Source organism: Nelumbo lutea, chromosome 5 (genome assembly GCF_056320005.1).
Source record: "Nelumbo lutea isolate HS-2025 chromosome 5, American lotus-T2T, whole genome shotgun sequence".
Lineage (NCBI taxonomy): Eukaryota > Viridiplantae > Streptophyta > Magnoliopsida > Proteales > Nelumbonaceae > Nelumbo > Nelumbo lutea.
In genome coordinates, this window is record NC_142688.1 from 46,803,004 (window position 1) to 46,822,054 (window position 19,051).

General features: G+C 36.1%; 1 protein-coding gene across 2 annotated transcripts; it reads right to left on the reverse strand.

The window, feature by feature from the left end:
* Positions 1-6,337: 6,337 nt before the first annotated feature.
* On the reverse strand, positions 6,338-18,768 carry LOC148852163 (uncharacterized). Of its 2 annotated transcripts, none has more exons than XM_088947294.1 (6): positions 18,494-18,768; positions 17,988-18,353; positions 17,487-17,739; positions 16,891-16,982; positions 13,935-14,048; positions 6,338-6,686 (listed from the first exon to the last, which is right to left on the reverse strand). In XM_088947294.1, the coding sequence occupies exons 3-6, from the start codon at positions 17,686-17,688 to the stop codon at positions 6,492-6,494; spliced, it is 603 nt and encodes a 200-aa protein (XP_088803420.1). In that variant the 5' UTR covers positions 17,689-17,739; positions 17,988-18,353; positions 18,494-18,768; the 3' UTR covers positions 6,338-6,491. The 2 variants fall into 2 exon arrangements, with proteins under 2 accessions (XP_088803420.1, XP_088803421.1); XM_088947295.1 differs by having other exon boundaries at positions 17,487-17,730; positions 18,494-18,634.
* Between the last annotated feature and the right edge of the window lie 283 nt (positions 18,769-19,051).

The window sequence follows — 19,051 nt, forward strand, 5'->3', positions numbered from 1 at the left end:
CCGAGTTGGTTCGGGTTTTGGCTAACTCGACCCTCTAAATCATGATACCCTGTATATATACAAAGTATTCTTGTAACTTTTGGCTTCTAAATCTATAGATTTAAAGTTTAAGATTTATTTATATATTAGTTTTGATTTTCTTCTTTTTTTTTTTAAATAGGAGAAATGACACATTAGAATCTATAGAACAATTTCCTAACTTAAATTAATGGATTTTATGTATTCAAAATGTGTAAAAAAAATACAATTGAAATGCTAATATATAATGTATTTTATGTATTCAAGTTGGGTTGATATTGGGTTAGACCTTATAGGGTCGGTTTGGAAATAATGTATTTTTTATGATAAATGTGTCGGGTTAGGGTTGAGGTAAAACCTTGTCGAACCTGATCCGCTGGCACCCCTAATTGAGTCTAATCAGGTCAGACGCAATTTTAATAATCGGTTCAGTTATCGATCTGGTTTTATATAGCCAATAGGGTGTGGTTTGGGATTTAATCTGCATCCGTTTTATTGGTTTGGGACTAGGTCCACCTAAGGATGCTTCTAGGGTTGGGTTGGTTGGAAATTTGTTAAATTTTTTAATAGACCTGTGTAAGGGCATAGATATTTAACTTGGCTAGATCCATCTGGTCCGGTCCGGTCTAATAAACAACCCAAATAATCCACAAATATGGCTGACAGTTGGCCATTCACGATGAGTCAACAAAATTATTAGAAGAGGTGGAGGCATCCAATACCCTAGACCTGATTCTCTCTCAAATCTTTCCCCCTCCACCCCTCAGTCTGACAGTTTCTCTTTCAACCTCTTGCAGACCACCAACTTTGGGACAAAGGACTATGAAGGCCTGATCCCTCTCCGGACTCACACAGCCCCTTCGGCACTCTAGCGACTTCCTTTCCAATTCAAATCCTTCCATTTCCTCGAACCATTTAAAGACCCGACCACCGACACCGTGTCAATAGGCTTAGAATAAGTCCAACGTAGTTGAAATTCTTCAAATCGGACAACTCGATTTGCAGCCCTAGGCCCACCACCCATTGAGGGTTTGAGTACGAAGTGAAACATGTTGGGCCCCAAACTTGCCGGTGGAAGATTCTTTGGTTGTGTATAATTGAGCACATTATTGTGTAATCAAACTAAATAATGCACGTTATTGTGAAGGAAAGATGTCTTCTGCACCTGTGCCTGCGCCAAGTGAGCCTTGATGCATGCCTTGTATTGTAAGAAGCGGAACCCGTCCAGTTATTTTTTGCACCGGCCGGCATGCTTGGATAAGGCCAAAGCTTGTCTTTTTGCCAACTGACACAGTGAGAAGTCAGAGCTATTTCCCATTGAGAGAAGAGAGAAGAGCCCTGTTATGGACCTAACCTTGTGCAGATGCAGAAGATATATGAAATGCATGCAAGAAATTGCAGACAGTGGATCCCAGTTGATGAGATTTTCTGGTGTGAAGGAAAGGCCAACATGCAAATGCTGCTGATTCTGACTTCTGAGCTAGGTTCCCGGAAATCGGTTTCTTTAGATGATATGATAACACCAATTCTAATTGTTTCTGTACGTTAGTTAATTCACAAATTTAATGAATGAAAGTACGACATTATTTATGTTTCATTTTTTTTTATTAAGTTATTTATTCAGTTAAATGCAATTATTTGGGTAAGTTTTTCGAGAAATATTTATTTGAATAAATGTATTTATTTATGTTCTTTTATTTCGTATGCAAATAAGACAATCACCATTTTAATTATAAAAATTCATTATCAAAAGAGGTATTTTTGTCTCATTCAATCCTCGCCCCCACATAAATCTAAAAAAAAAGCATGAAATTCTTAGTCAATTGAAACCAAAATCTCATTGACCAACATTATTCTTCTCAAAATCCTAAAAAAGAATACCCCTTAATTGTATAAACAAGTAAATTCTTAGGTTTTCTTAGCTTGGTATTAGGGTCTGATTTTCTACGGGACTGGAGTAGTGCATTTTAGGTAGGGCTGTTCATAAGAATGCCCAACCCGACCAAACCGACCCAACTCAAGTCGGTCGGGTTTTCATCAGTACCAACCGATTTTGGGTTGGGCAAATATATAAACCGATATATCGGGTCGGTTTTGGTTTTCTTGTGTGAAAACCGAAACCAATCCGATCCGAACCGAATTAGTCTTCTACTAGTTCGGTAGTTCCTAGTTTGAGTAGTTTCCTACTTAACTATAACTAGTCTTCTACTAGAACTAGACGATCCATTAGGCAATTACAATTAGAATAGGCAATCTACCATAGTTTCTAACTTTCTATAATCTTTTACACCAAACAGGCAACCCATTAGGCAATTATAATTAGAATTCAATTAGGTGTCATTTTGTACAGGAACAAAACCGAAACCAACCCAAACCGACTCAAATCGACTAGGTTGATTTGGCCTATCAGTGTGTCGGTTTCGGTTTCCACCTCAAGTAACCCGACCAGGTTGGGTCGGTTGGGAAAACCCCAATAAACCAACCCAACCTAACCCGTGAACACCCCTATTTTTAGGTTTATACCTCTGTTGGAGGAATTCAATCCTTCGTTTTAGTATCTTTACACTCTACGTCATTTGGAGCGGTTTTCTACTCCCGGTGCTCGGCTTGTGTACACTTACCTTAGTATTCCTGTTTGGTTTTTGTCATTTGTTGGGGTCGTTAATTTGGCTGTTTATTGATTCCAACATTGTATGTAATCTGAGCATGATTTAATGAAATTTTCCTTTATACATTACTTGACTAACCACAAGAATTGTACTCATTCGTGTTTGGTTCTAAGGAAAAGGTAGGGAAAAGAAGGAAAAGGTAGAAAATCCTATACAAATATAGGATTTCTAATTACTTTTCCCTACCTTTTCCTTCAAACCAAACATACCCTTTCAATATCAAGAGAATTTAAAAAACATAATTCTTAATGATGTGGGTATGATCGGCTGCTTCACCAAGTAACAACCACCGAAGTGCAACCTCGTCACCTTAGCATTGTCATAACTTCCTAGAATCATTACTGTGGGAACATTTATTATAGGTGTTACGATCTCTCGGCTTTACTCTCTCCCAATGCATTTATGATGGGGTAATACTCGGTCATCGTCCTTGTAATAGCCACATTCATAGCCGATTTTCACGATACAGTTACTGAGTGCGCGTTACTACTCTCTCGGGTAACTCCAATTATAAAAGGGCGCCAAAGCTTATGGTATCGACATGCGCACTTGAGTTCTTTTTCTTTGATCTTTTTATGATTTTGGCTTATCATCAGCCCTCAGCTAATTTGACTGTTAGTGTCCTCGCTCCTAAGAAAACTCTGACCTTAGAAATTATTAAGCTGCCCTCAGCTCCAAATTCAACGACGACACTTAGAAGCAAAATGTTTTGATATTCAAATTCAAAGCACCAAAATCTTTGTAAACAAAAAAACATTTTTGCATCTACTAAATGCAATTCCAACTGCTTTTGTTGTGATTTCTTTTCAATGGGCTTGCAATTTGTGAGAAAAAAAAATTACAACGATCGATTCATTTGCAAGATATTCTGAAATTTTAAGGATGTACACGTAACCAGAAAAAATTATAGATAGGTTGGACTGAGCCAGATTGAGTCCGTTATTGAACTAGGATAATCCTTTCTCTGTCATAAAGTGGAATTTTTTTCATTGAACATCTTGATAAAAAATTGAGAGCTCAGACATCAGGCAAAATTAACAAATGTATAACGTATTATCAAATTTACAACCCCAATAATTTCTTAGAATTAAACCTTAGCTCTGGTATCAATAAATGGAGGTTAGCTTCCAATGTATATTCACAAAATAATGAGAGAAATCTCTCTCTTTCTCTACCCAATAACACAGGGCAAAGAATAAAAACTGATCTTAACCTATATAGAAAAAAAGGGGTAAAAAGGAAAACTCCCACAAAAGGTTACGAGTACAATATCCTGGGTTTTACCTTTTTCCCACTTGTACAAGAGGAAAACATAGACCCTTCTCCAATTAAAAAAAAAAACATTTTAAAGAAAACTAACACAACCGACCAACCCAACAAGTTGGTCAAAAGAAGACATTTTCACAATAATATAAAATCATAAGTTAAAATTTATGTACACCTAAAAAGTATTAAAACTCAAATTACAGATTATATTTTAATTTTGATCCATTAAGCATCCAACTTAAATTCACTTCATAATTTATTTTATAATTTTCTTTCTTAACTTGTGTACTTATATGCAATAATAATTTAAGATTACTAAGTCCATCCAAATGATTTTATAAAAGTATAAGAAAAATGCTAACCAAAAAAAGCTTATAAAAGTATAAGAAAATACCCGTAGAAAAGGCTGATTTTGGCCGTATTGGAAGGATGTACACCTTAGGGATGTTTGGTACCCTCGCCGAAAAAAAATGATGCCACGTCAAAACCAAATCAACATTGTGACTTTAACGATGGAAAACAATGAATTGGTTTGCTGTTATCTGAAAAAACACTAAAAAAACACAATACCCGGGAAATTGGGAAACTCACTTCCCATGAAAGCGTCATTTTGAATCTTTGATGTTTCTTGTTGTGGCGGAAATTCAGTTTTACTGTGATGTGTTTTAGCACAGGGCTAAAATGGAAAATCATGACCTTGGATCTGTTGCAGTCGCCCCATCAAGAAGCCATTTCATCTCATTCAAGGTGGGGCCATGGCAATAAATCAAAGGCATTGATTTATTTGTTTCGATGCAGGGCTATGATACTGTTGTAGCAAATGTGGGTTGTTGTCGCAGCCAATATGGCATGGCAGTTTTCTCAGAAAACAACCACATTTCCAAATTAGACCTTCGTCCTTCTCATGTCATATCCAATCAAGCTCACCCCCTCTCCCATTAATTTTCATTGGTCAGTGAACACCTTACAATAGGAACCCAAAACCCAACTTTTTTACCTTCCCATAAATACCAACATCAATCCTAGTTCTGTACCTCTCTTTGCCTGTCTTTGTTTTTGGTGTAAATGCCAATCAATCAACGTAAAGTTTATATGGAAAATCAATGTAAACCATCTAATCGGCTCACTTTTTCATTATAAATTGATATAAATGTACATGGATAATCAATTCTCACATAAAAAATCCCCCAACGATCCACTGACTTTTACATAGAGGATTTTTTCACTGTACTCAAACGTAGTTTTCAATAATAAACCCATTGCCTGATTCTAATTCAGTAATGATTGGCGACATCATTTATACCTTTAGTTCTTTTTTGTTAGTAAATTACCTTTAGTTGTAGGCTCATTTATTTTCAATGCAAATCTGAATCAAATACAAATTTTGCATCAATCATATCTTAAATAAAATTTGTACTTTTGAATGCAAAATTTGCACAACCTTCCTCCTACATCAATCCTCTCTCCTATAAAATGGAGAGTTGGGAACCACATCATCTTGCTCCTTTCCTCACTTTCAAACTTTAGATCTACTGCCCACATCTACCCACAACACACTACCCCGTGCAAAATACTATCTAGGATGTTGTGGTGTTCTCCATGTGTGCCTGCAATGTTATGTGGGTAGACATGGGCATAGTTCTTGTGGGCATGAGATCCGGACTCTCACTTTCATGATGACAGCATTTGCATGCAACAGATCCAAACTCCCAACTAATGGGAATGGAATGGCAAAATCCTATTGGATGATAATGACGAGTTCAGATCTGCACATCCGGAACATCTCTTGTACTTCATATAGCCAATGTTCCCAATGTAGACAGCATGATTCATGAATGTGGTTCGTTCTCACTCAAATCAAAATGTTTAGATGCTGGAGACCCTGGCTGAAATTGTTCGTATACCCATGATACACCAAGTTAATTTTTTTGATAATTGAAAATGATTTCATTAATCAAGAGAAACAAGATTTTACAATAATCCTTTGGAGAGGCAAGATACACCAAGTTAATTTTTTTGATAATTGAAAATGATTTCATTAACCAAGAGAAACAAGATTTTACAATAATCCTTTGGAGAGGCAAGATACACCAAGTTAATTATCTAACAGATGTATCAATAACACTACAATTTTAAGGTTCAAGTGACTGCAACTTGGGAAAGATATGATGGATGGTACTGATTCCTAACATGATTCCTCTACATAGCAGACACAGATGGATTACCTAGAGAAGCATGAACTTTTTTTCTCCGTACTTGGATAGTTGGGTGTACTTCTTTTTTGGGCGGTTTGAAAAGAGAGTTTTTCCTTTTTCCTCATTGCTATGCTCATAGTCACTAATTCATTTGCTTCATCGTATCTGAATTCCAAAAGACATTCTAACTTATCAAGAAATTACCTTTCATTGGGCCATCGGCAAAGCATATTACAAGTGTCTTATATAGCAATATGGCCAAAACTTAGAAAAGTAAACATTTTGAGGATACAAAGAGGCACTCCTCTGATTGAGATTTAGGAGACCATGTTAAGTACTTGGCCTAATAATTTCTTTTACCCTTGTTTCTTCTGGGGCCAACTACAGACCATCCATCTTCCACTTCTACCGTTTCTCTTTTCTGCTTCTCATCAACTGGCTTTGCCTTGGGAATTGGATTTAATCTTGGTTTTGGTTCATCAAGCATCATGTCCGATACCTCGTCATCTGAGCTGTCCTCATCATCTTCATTTATAACCTGGCCCAAAGCAAACAAATGCGATTATACCTTACGCTTTCTAAATTCTCATAACAAAACAATAGTAGGACAAGATACAATGCCATCCAAGATCTTGGATAAGAAATCCGGGAGATTATTCTATTGATGCAGTGCCTCCTCCAGGTGAGGTGCCCCCAAAATGCCCTGAGCCATGCGCCTCAGGTGCAAGAGGCGTACGCCTCGTGCATTCTTTTCACAAGGCATGATAGAGGTGTACACCTCATGCACACCTATAAAAAGACAAAAAAAAAGGAAAAGAAAGGGAAAGGAAAGAAAGAGGAGAAAAAAGGGAAAAAGAAAAAAAAAGAAAAGAGACGGGAAGGGAAGGGAAGGAAAAAAAGGAAGGATAAGGGGAAAGAAAGTGGTAATACTGTAAAGTGCAAATTCACCAACTTTCCAAGTGTTTAACAATTTCCTCAAAAGATATCTTTTCAAGCTGAAGAACTAGTATGAAAATTCATAGCATATTCTACCACTTATTATACCAATTTCTAATTTCTTTTAGCTTTAAACAGTGGCAATAGGAGAAAGATATTCAATTGTAACGTTCAGCTATTGGTAGGGTAGGCCCTTTTTCCTCATTTTCCTAACTTGCAACTTATATTTTTACTTGAGTTCTAGTATGCAGTTAGGCATCACAAATAAAACAGCCACCTTGACATTTTAATCTCCTAGCCTCATTTTTTATCATTTTTCAAGTTTGGTAAAGATTAGGGTTTACAATAAGAGACCCTAATCTTTAAATCCATTTGGGATGGGCACTAGGAGGTCATGCGTTCAAGAATCAACACTTGCGAGAATTTACGGCAGAAAGACACATTATTATCACTCATCTACAATTTTGTCTTTTTCATCTTGTAGAGCAAGGTATGAAACTATTTATAGAACCTGCCAATCTCCTACTCCTTTGTATCATGTATTTGATAGTATTCCTTTTCTCTATTTGGTTGTAGGTGGAATACTCCAGGTGACATTTAAGGCTTGTTCAGCCCATATCCCCCCTACCCATAACCCAAGAAGAAAGAAAGGATCGTAAGGGCTATAATTGTTTTGTGAGTGTTTGTGAGGAAAGATATGCTAGGATCTTCAAAGAAAGAACTTGATCAAGAGAGGCTGTAATCAGAAATATTTTGGTCCAGGTGGCACATTTCAAAGTATGTCACAACCCCTCTTCCTAATGGACTACACGGAGGAAAAATAGCCTACATCGTCAAGATCTTTCAAATCAAAGACAGTGCACAAAAGAACTACCCCGGTACAGTCATTCCCCAGCTAAAAGCACTAAATCTCCTGTACAATAATGGATTAAGAATTCCAACTAATGCAATAACATATAAGACTTGATTAACCATATCTAGAAGCGAAGAAAACTGTTATTGGTAATAAAAGCATTAAAATGTGGTTCTTTTGCCATAAGCTAGTGGCCTTTCCTTTTCTAATTACTTCATAAGCTCAATACAGCTCAAAAACTCGACCACATTCAGGACATGACAGTATATGCCACATGCAACTGCTCCATGTAAACTAACTCTACTATTTTTTTAGCAGTAAAGCATAACTACTCTAATCACATTTACAACCACATTTGGCAAACTTTGTGAATTTAAAGTGCAACATGCAACCAATCCATCTAAAAAAACCTAAATCTTTCTTATAATCATGAGAATATTTTAATAATCAACAATTTAGCAAACTCATACATGATTAAGAGGCACAAACCACCAAGTCACGGACATTTTTTATCATTGTTTTTACCATTAACATCCTCAAGTTTATCCTAGGTAAGCTGATCCAGAGAGAAGATTTGAGGGAACTGGTCAGAGGTTGGAGAGTAGGAAAGAAAAGAGTGCCTATCACCCATCTTAGTTTGCTGATGACACAATCTTATTTGTGAGGGAGATGATCTCAAATGGATGAGGAATTTGAAGCTGGTGGTTGCACTGTTTGAGAAGATGTCACATTTGAAAATCAAACTTCTAATAAAATCTGTGTCATGGAGATCAATATGGATAAAAGACAGGTGTCAGAGTGTGCAAATATTTTGGGCTATGAAGTCCCCTAGTGGCCAATGAATTACTAGTGGTTACCCTTGGGAGGAAACCCGAGAAATGTAAGTTTCTAGAACCCAGTGGTGGACAGGTTTATAAAGAGATAGCTTCTTAGAAGAGAAACTTTCTTTGGGTGGCAGAATCACCTTAATCAAGTTGACTTTGGCCAATTTGCCAGTTTCCCTTTTGGTGTTCAAGATTCCAGTTAGGATTTGTAGGAGTCTAGACAAGTTAATGAGAGATTTCTTGTGGGAACCTAAGCAGTAAAGGAAGGACCATAAAGTTAGATGGAAAGTTGATAGTAGAAGTAAGAATTTTGGTGGATTAGGATTCAGGAACATCCAAAAGAGGAATATGGCTCTGTTGTGGAATTGGTTGTGGAGACTGTCAATGGACATGGATAAACTGAAAAAAGGTGATCATATGCATCCATGGGTTAGTGGCCAAGAGCAAGGACGCGGGAGTATTCGCTCGAGATACTAATGTGGTGCCTAGGAAATCTATTCATGCCATCCTTCCTTCTTTCCTACCTCTTGTCAGGTATAAGTTGTGTTATGGGAAATATGGTGAAGTTTTGGGAACATGTGTGGGTGGGGATTCACCACTAAACAATCAATTTCCTTCATTATTCTCTATCTCCAACTTTAAAAATGAGTTTGTGCCCACCTTCTTGTCCTCTTTTGGTTTGGGTCCTAAGCTTGAATAGGACTTAGGGTTTAGGCGGGGATTCAGAGGTTTGGATTTGGATTTTGGACAATATCTCGGCATTGATTCAAATTCTACAAAGGGTCGTTTTAGATCCTTCTAAATTGGATTCTTGAATTTGGACTCTCTCCTCTTCTAGTTCCTTTACCCGTGACTATTTCTTCAAGGCCTTAACTCAACCTTCTAACAATTCAGGGCAACCTTTCCCCGTTAGTAAACCAATTCCTCCAAGGGTTAGGAAACTCTGCTAGGAAATTTTCTTGGAAAGAATCAACACTTGCAATCTATTCAAAGAAAAAAGCCTTGTTGGTGCTTATTTTTATTTCCTAACTAGTGTATTCTCTGTGAAGCCAATAGTGACTCTTGCAGCCACTTATTAATTTCCTGCTTCTCTCTCTGTTTGGTTGCAGGTGAACTCCCCAACCAAATGTTTAAAGCCTCTTTGGTTCTTTTGTTGATAGAAGTACAAAGAAGAGGGGAAGAATAGTGTGGAGATGCACAAGAGCTGCAATTTGTTGGGCAGCCTAAGAGGAAAGAAACCCAAGAATTTTTGTTGATAAGGAGAGAAGTAAAGAGGCAATTATTGAGGAGACCACTGCTAGGGTGGTCCATTGGGTGAAAACAATGGACTTATTTGTTGATATTGATATAGTGGCTTTGCTAAATAATTGGAAGTGGCTGCCTTAGCTCCAAGTAGAAGTTCTGCTCATCCATTGTGGACTAGGCCTTGTTCAGGTTTCATCAAGTTGAACTTTAATGGCAGCAGTGAAGGTTACCTTGGGCCTTTAGGGGTTTAGGACGGTGGAAGGTTTAGCCACTGCTCTATTTTCAGATCCAATTGGAGTTGGGACTCACTTCAAGATGAAATAATGGTTGCGATGGAGGGTGTAAAAGGGCTAAGGAATTAAATATCAGCAGACTAATGGTTGTGAAGGAGATTCCAAAGTGGTAATAGGATGGTTAGGAAAGGAGGATAATGGCATGTGGCCATACATTAATGAATGAAGACTATTTTATGTGGTTGACTCTAAGTACGGATGTGAAATTGCAGTGGGCAAGGTTCAAAATTTCAACACAAATGCGCATGGCTTTTAGTACTGATACGCCTCTGCTGATACACAGGGGTGTATCGATACTTTGAACCTTGGCAGTGGGTAAAAAGGTGTGCTAACTCCTTTGCAGATGCAGTTGCCAAACAAGGGGTGGGAAGGAATCAGTTGCTTTGGGCTATGTTGTAACTTTTCTACTTTTTTGGGGGGAGAGTAAAGAGAGTTTACCTCCCCCCACTTTTGAACTTATTCCTTATCTTTAATGAAACTAGAATGTATACATGTGTTGCACGTGAAAGTTTCAGATGACAATAACAATTATCATTATTATTATCATCATTGTTTATTACACATTTTGTTTAATATGATGAATACATAATATGAGAGATATGTCCAATCTTTTTTTTTTTTTTAAAAAAAGAAGAAAACCAAAATCAACATAAGGCTATGGAGTTACAAGTCAAAAAGTTACAAGAATACTATGCATACATGCAAGGGTCAAACCCGATTCGGGCCAAAGAATCAAAACCATAACCCAACCCTATAGGGTCGGGTCAAGCTGGGTTTACTGTTTAACCCGACCCATTGGCATCTCTACCACCAGGTGGTGTTGGGGGGTTAAAGGGATGAGGGATGGTATACTCCCCCCCCAGTTGTGTAGCCCCATGAAGCAAAAAAAAAATGCCTGCCTATTCTGGTTGCATTAATTTCTTTCAATAAAAAAAGGTATAACACTTTAAAAGACTTGTGAACAAACATGTTTACATGCACAAAATGTTGTGTGATTGAGAGGGTGTTGTGTTGCCCATTATTCTCAAGCACAATGACACCATGCCCCTTGAACTACTTGTTTCTAGAAGAAATAAATAGAAATAAAATTGATCTTATTTATTTCTTCACATCCCAAAAGTCCAAAATTCAGCCAAAATATATTTATTCCTAACTATTCTCGTTTTTAACTTTCCATAAAAAACAAAAGGAAGATTTTATAGCAAGTGGAGTCAATGACAATTTAGCAATAAATTATTAATAACTGACTTTTATGAGTTGGAAAGGAGATGAATTAATGGCTTATGGGGGTATAATTATTGCTCTTAAAAACTGGATTACACCACATTAACTGAACCAAAATGTACCAACTTCACCAGCTGGTCCCACATGGGGCATGGTGTGACACAGATTTCAATATGATGATATAAAAACAACCTTACCCCACTAACTTTATGTTGGAATCTATAATTAAATTAATATGGTATTTTTTCCTTGATAAATATTGGAGCTTTTAGTAACAAAGGCATCTGAATAGTCTTCTAATGCATTTAGTAGGGAATTAATAGGACAGCATTACCTTTTAACACAATGTATTAAATAGATTTTAAAAAATCTTTTTTACTCTTTTTAATGTGTATTTAAGAGGAAAAGAGGGGTGTATTTTATGTCAAATAAAAATTCCAGAAACAATGTTAGGCCATTCGTGCTTTTTATAGTAGTATAGATATAGATGATTCTGTTATTGATAAAAGAACAAAAAAAAATTCTCAAGTAAGCAAGTCTCTAGTTTGTTTTTTCTTGCGTGGGGAGGAGTTTGCTAGAAGAGCTTTTTTGAAGATGGAATTTAGATGGCATTCTAGAAAAGATGAAGATGCCAATAAAGATTTGGGAGCAAAAAGGGAGAAGGGATAGATGGTGGAAGAGGAGTTTGAAGAGTCGTGATGGAGGGTCTGTCAAGTGTAATGTTAGTTTTAGGGGTTGAGTGACTGAGGGAGCAGTGTTTCGTTGAAGTGGTGGGTGAACTTTGTTTGTGAAGTGGGATTGAAAAAAGGTTTTTCTGGGCTGATATTTGGCTCAGATGTTTGAGTTTGTGGTTGTTGGGTGTAGTATTGTAGTGTTGTATCTTGGTGATGTCTTATCGCTGTTGTAATCCATTTTTTCTTTTTAATGAATTTTCTTTTGTAATAAAAAACTGTAGAAGATTCTGTAAGGCTGCATGTTTGGAAAGATCATTGAAAGGAAACTCAAAGGCTGATAAATTAAAAAAAAAATCAACTAAAACCCCAAAAAATATATATTTGATACCAAACCCATAGAAATGATGAAAATAAAATAAATCAGAAGCCAAGTAAGCATTCTCCTTTCCCATGGTAATTACGAATTCAGATTAGCTGAATGCTTTGGCTGTTCAGCAGGCTGTGGAACCAATGATAAACCTTGCTCGGTAATAACACCTTCAAAAATGATGCAGGGTATCAATAAAGAAGTAAAGGTTGCGTGAAGGATTTCTCCTCTAGCGGTTTTTGGAACTAGTGAAGTTAAAGGAACGCAAGGATTTTTTTAAGAAAACAAATGTGAGATAACAGATGGATTAATAGCTAAGTTGAAGACCAGAATTTGTTTCTTGGATTGGTGTACATAGGTCATTTTATAGGAAATCATATGATAATTTTTTTCTCAAAAGAACTCTTTAGTTTGTCCTGTGTGGTCACCACCAGGAAGTGGACTTATAAAGTTAAACTTTGATGGAAGTAGTGAAGGAAATCCAGGTCCATCAGGTGTAGGAGGGGTTTTCAGAGATGAGGATGGGAAGGTGCTCGCTATGTATTCAGGTCCCATTGGGTTGGAGACTCTCTTAAAGCTGGGGTCTATGCAGTACTGAAGGGTATAAGGAAGTCTAAGGAACTGAATATACAAAAGTTAGTCATTGAAGGGGACTCAAAACTGGTCTTAAGTTGGTTACAAGAAGGTAATGAACTTGGTAAATTTTCTAATGAGAGGAGGGAGGTTAAATGGCTAACTAGAGGACTGGAAATCAAATTTCAGTTGGTCAAGAGAACAGCAAATGCATTTGCTGATGCTTTGGAAAAGCAGGGGGTGGGAAGGGGTCAAATGTTTTGGGCTGGTCTGTAAATTTTTCTTTTTTGTTATCTTCCTGGAGAGAGTTAAGCCTGGTTATCTCTCTCTGGAGTGCTGTAACTAAAATTCTTTTAATCTAATGAATTCCAGTTATTGATAAAAAAATAGAAATCTTTTTGTAAATTCTGAGATGTAAAACTATATATTCCCACTGTATAGGTCCTTGGTGAACATGGGGCGTAAGGATTTTGATTAATACAAATTAATACTTAACCTTCAGGAAAAGAGGCTCAAACTCTTGATATCAGAATAAGCCAAGAGACATGGTAGTAGATAACTACACCACCACCTTATCGATAGTAGTAAGCAAGTACTATCTCCTTAGTTTTTCAATGCTGCAATATAGGCTCTAAATGAATAGCACTACCTGTTTAAAGAATCTAAATCTAAAAAATACATAAAAAATTAAAAAAAAAAACATTCATGATACATTCTGTTAACGAACCTACAAAAAATTATTCTCATAAACACAGCAGTAAATCCATTTGAACCAAGCAATATATTACAACAGTTACCTTTCTGCTTTGAGAAATGGCTTCTTTTCCAGAGTTGGATTTCCTTAGCTTTTCAATTGATTCATAATTGCCTTGTAGACAGTCCTCATGCATAATCATTAACTTTTCTGCCACCTACATTGAACATCCAAAGACTGTATAAGCATTAAAATATCAATAGTAGGAATCCTACAGATACTTCTGATGATTATCCCATTTCCTATTAACCACTTGTTAGTGTAGAAATCAGAATGTATAAAAAGTTGGGCCAAATACTAGAAGTCTAGAAAAGACAGAATAAAGAAAATGGGAACAAGTTTTACTGTCTTTAAGTAATCCGATAGAGAATGGTTTAAATGATTCTACAATGGTTAACTTCACTTATTATCTAATTAGTAAAACTTATCAGTATAGATTAATGTGTACACATATTTCTTAGTTAAGTAGACCATCAACTATTAACTATTCAGTGTACAACTTATGTTAAGTTTAATGGTTATGCTATATGATGCATGGAAAGAAAGAGGAACCATAACTTTCAAGGCCAAGTGGCAAGGAGTCCTGAAAAGTCTTGATAAAACCTACACGAACGAATTGGGTGGTTAAAGCTCTTCACCATGAACTTGTAATCCTTTTTTCTTTTTAATGAAAGCTTTTTCTTCTTGTTATTATCAAAGAAAAGTTGGAACTTGGAACAAATCATTGTTTATTCTTCTTTTGATGCATAGAGGAGATTATGCATGTTTATGTTCTAGATGGTTCAATCTCATTAGCCATGCAAAGTCCATGTATACTTCAACTATCAAGAGAAAAAAAAAAAAATCCATCAGTTCCCCTCCACAATACAAGAAGCTCCACATACCCTAAAATCAAGGTTCAAACTTCAAAGTATCAGAAACACAAGGTGTATTGAAAAGACAATTTTAAGAGAAGTATTAGGATACGCTTTGGATACGCATGGATATAGACACAAATCAAGATACACATAAATATGCTAGGAAACTCGAATAAATCCTAAAAAATATATTAATAACAATAATTACAAGTTTTATATGATTGTAAATAAGTTACTTAAATGTAAAAACCATAATTTAATGGTTTATATAAAGTGTGAGATATTGGGACACAATTAGTAGCCATTGAAATTTGAAAAATTGAGTAACTAAAATGTGAAAAAAAAAACAAAAAAAAACCAAAATGTGTATGCATATACGTTAATTTTCAAATAATCAATATAATATTTCTTAATATTTATTAATATATAAATTTAAATAATTAATTCTACCATTTGTTGACAAACATCCACTAAGAAAAGAGAAAATTTACTTAAAAATACAAATGCATATGACCATAGCAAACAAATTCAGTCTAGAATTGGGAGATGCAAAGAAGGCAATTAACAAGAAAATGTAAAACTTGTACACCAAGGATGTAAAAAAACAAAAAAAAAAAAAAACAAAACAAAACAAAACAAAAGGTAATCCAGACAGCAATAACTTAGATAATCAAATCAGCTCCCATGGTTGTTCAAACTTAAAGCTACATATCTCCAATTTTGACAGTTGGAGAAGGTGAAGGTATCTATTAGTGCCCAAACACCATATGCAGATCATGCTATGTGTTAATGAAGTATGTTGGCCTTCTAAGGTATTTCCCAGTATAAGCAGTAAAAGTGCTCCTGCACTTCTGAAGGAACAACTGGAATGGATTTCCTTTAGGTAGGACCGAAGGATGAGGCAAGAAAAACTTTTTAGTGTGCCTTGAGAAGTGGACTAGAAACATAAGCATTATCCACAAATCATAAAATCAAGTCCCAGCCAAACACTGTATCAGAGAGTTTTGAAGAAAATTCCAAGATGAACATAATATATTGAAAGATAGAAACACAAGAAACGTTCAAGGGTCTTGCACCTCAACATGAGCCTGGATTAAGTTAGACACAAATTTTTAAAAAATAAATAACAGTAAACATAAAAAATATGGAAACCTGAGTTAAAAGAAATAAATGCTTTAGAAAGCTTATTAGCTCAAATCAAAATACATAGGCATGACATATAAAATGAATCCGATTTGAAAGCAAAAGTAAACAAATGTGGATCATACCAAATTGCTTCAAACACTCAACAATTCAAGCATGTGAAACTCTCAACATGTTTGCCTATTTCCTAGTCGCATTACTTAAAATAGCTAGTGTGATGTTAGACATCTTAGAAACTTAATCCTAGGAAGTTGGGGACTTTATGCTTATACCTTTTCAAGGCCCCTTGAGGCAAGTTCAAACAAATCCATATGAAGGGTTCAGAGACAATACCACCAATCTGAATTATTGGCCCATATATACAAGAGGGTAAGTTTTATGATTTTGGCCATAGTTCATTCTGTTTTAGGTTGAGGATCAAACATCAGTTGTATTGTTGTTGCTTCTTTAGTGAAAAATTTTCTATCCCAGATCCTATCCACAACAACTAAGGCTTCAGGTATCTAAAAGGTCTTTATTTCTTATTCCTTTTAAAAATTAATGGACCATTAATAGTGCACAAGCACCAATATAGGGTAACTTAGAAGGTTATAAACCATTAAAAATGTGTAAAGCACATAAGAATGTAGAAAAATAAAACCTAAAAAACAAACTTGTAAAAGACATGCACCTGGGTCAAAGCACACAGAGACCAAAAGTGCACATTTTGAAAGGGGCTGCCCTTGGGTTGAGGAAAGGTTCGTGCTTTAAAATGTGCATAGCTAGTGCATCTAGGAAATACCTTTTAAAACACTGAGAATACAAATAAATAACAAAATAAATTCTTTTACTAGAGATCTCTTAATGCATGAACATAAATATGCATAATTAACATGTTAGTTTATCATAAAGAACAATGTATCCCAAAATTAAAGAAACATGAATCTTAGAAGAAGGATCGGATCATAAGAACAGCTTATGGTGAAACTAGCCTACAAAATAACACAAAGAAAAGCATACCTCCTCAATGCTACCATCCTCAATCTCAGTATTGAAAGAAAGCACCATGCTTTCATCGAGCATGTTTTCTAAATCATCAATGTAATGTGGCTCTGGAAAATACAAAATGGTAAGTAGATCTGTAGATGAATAAACAAATGAAGCAAAAATGATATCTTAATCGAAAATCACTTTAGAATAAAATATTAAAAATGAATTTCTTGATTCTTATTATTATTATAATCATTCTCATTTGTAACCACAATCAAACGGTTCTACTAATTTGGGAAACTATAAAACTCTCCACTATAAGTAACTCCAGTAGCGGGTAGCTTATAGCTGACAGCTTGACGCAATATAAATAGAAACATCATAATATCATCATAATGGCCTTCCCATATAGAAGGGTGTAAAATAACCTAAGATTTCAACTTGCAGACACAATGGCATATATCTGGATTTTGTTTCTCTTTATGATGCCTTACTTAAGTTTCTTTCTTCTTGTCTTGATTAAAAAGGATAATAGAATGGACTGGAATTCGCTAAACAATAAACTCGAAGTAAGATTTTAAACTCCTAATGTTACTTGATATTAACCCAGAAAACCTGAATTGTACCTTTCGATTGGGAGAACCAAGAAAAGATGCTGAGAGCAAGTTGTTCAGATTTCTGGCGGGAGTCCCTGCCACCCCACTCGTTCTTGATGGCCACTTGAAGCGCAGTCCATCGGGAAAGAACCAAGGAAATCCCCTCAGCCAAGATAGAGAGAGCCTCCGGCGAAAGTTGCACGGGTACATCACCTTTATCACCGTTATCCATGGAACTTCACGGACACACTAACCCTAGTTTGTGCTCCTCTGTCTGTGATGGCTGGTTATCAGAGACAAAGAAAAGAACAAAGGCAAATGGAGTATCAAAAATGTAAAAGTAGAATTTAAGGCCTTTTTTTTCAAATTTCTTAAAATGCCTCTATTGTTTAAATATTTGACTATTATCTTGTACGACTTCTATTCTTTTTTTACAATTATCTAAAATTTCCCTTACCGTTAATGAACTGTCATAAACCGTTCACATGTAACATTATACGATTAATATATTTTCAAAAATTCCAAACTTACTCTCTCAATACTTTCAGGAACTCAGTGGCGATGTTACTCGCTCATCGTCTTGTGGTGGAATCATATTTTGCCATAGACAAGTAAAACACGAAGGGCTTTTGCCATGGATTTCGTGTGACTGGGTGAGTGTTGAAGGCACTATGTAGTGTAGTCAACCTTCCCGTACCAATTGAGGAAAGCTCTTGAAGGTATATCCATCTCTCGGGGTGAGAATACACCCCAGAATATCTGAACGGCGAACTCCCAAGAAACGGAGAGTATCCAGCTCTTTTCTTTGTCATAGCATATGGACTACTGCATGAGGCCAGCCGAGTCGAGCTTCATTGGCCCCGTCAGCCATTACAATGGAAGGAGTTTCGGGTTTCTCTATTATCAAGATGAAATTTCATAAAGGGAGGTGGTTAGGCATTTTGGCAGAAATTCTAAGATAATACTTGGTAATGGGAAATCTTGTTTTGCGAAAGAGGGAGAGGATAACTCTTCAACCGCTTTGCTTAGTTGCTTACCGACAATGGTAGAGAAGAGCAGGCGCTCACATCTCCTCAGGAAGTTCCAGTGCAAATGGTTCTTCAATCCCAGCCTTCTTATGATGTGATCGATGAAAGAGAGTGGGGTCACGGGGTTCATCTTCTAGTTAAGCGTGAAGAGCATTAGAAGTTCCATCCTCTGAATCGTTTTCTCCTCGAACACATACTTTTGTTAATGCTTTGTTAATGCTTTGTCAAAAGAAAAAAGGTGGGCTAGGTATTGCAACTTTTCTAAACTGTGTTGTAACTTAAGTAATCAGTTTACATTTAAGTATTCCTTTGTAATTATTTTATCTTAATGAAAGTTTCCTATTATTGATAAAAAATTCTTATGGAGATTTTTCCCTTGAAAGGGATAGGTTTCGGCACAAGGTTATTGCAAGCATCGTAGTGTGCAAGACAATGGTTGAGATGCTTTTCCATTTAAGTTCCCCCTTGGAAATCTATACAAGATTATCCAACTTTCCTTTATTCATTATGATGTGCGAGGTGGGAATAGAGTTCTCTTTTGGGAGGTGAGTTACCCCTTGTGGTGTA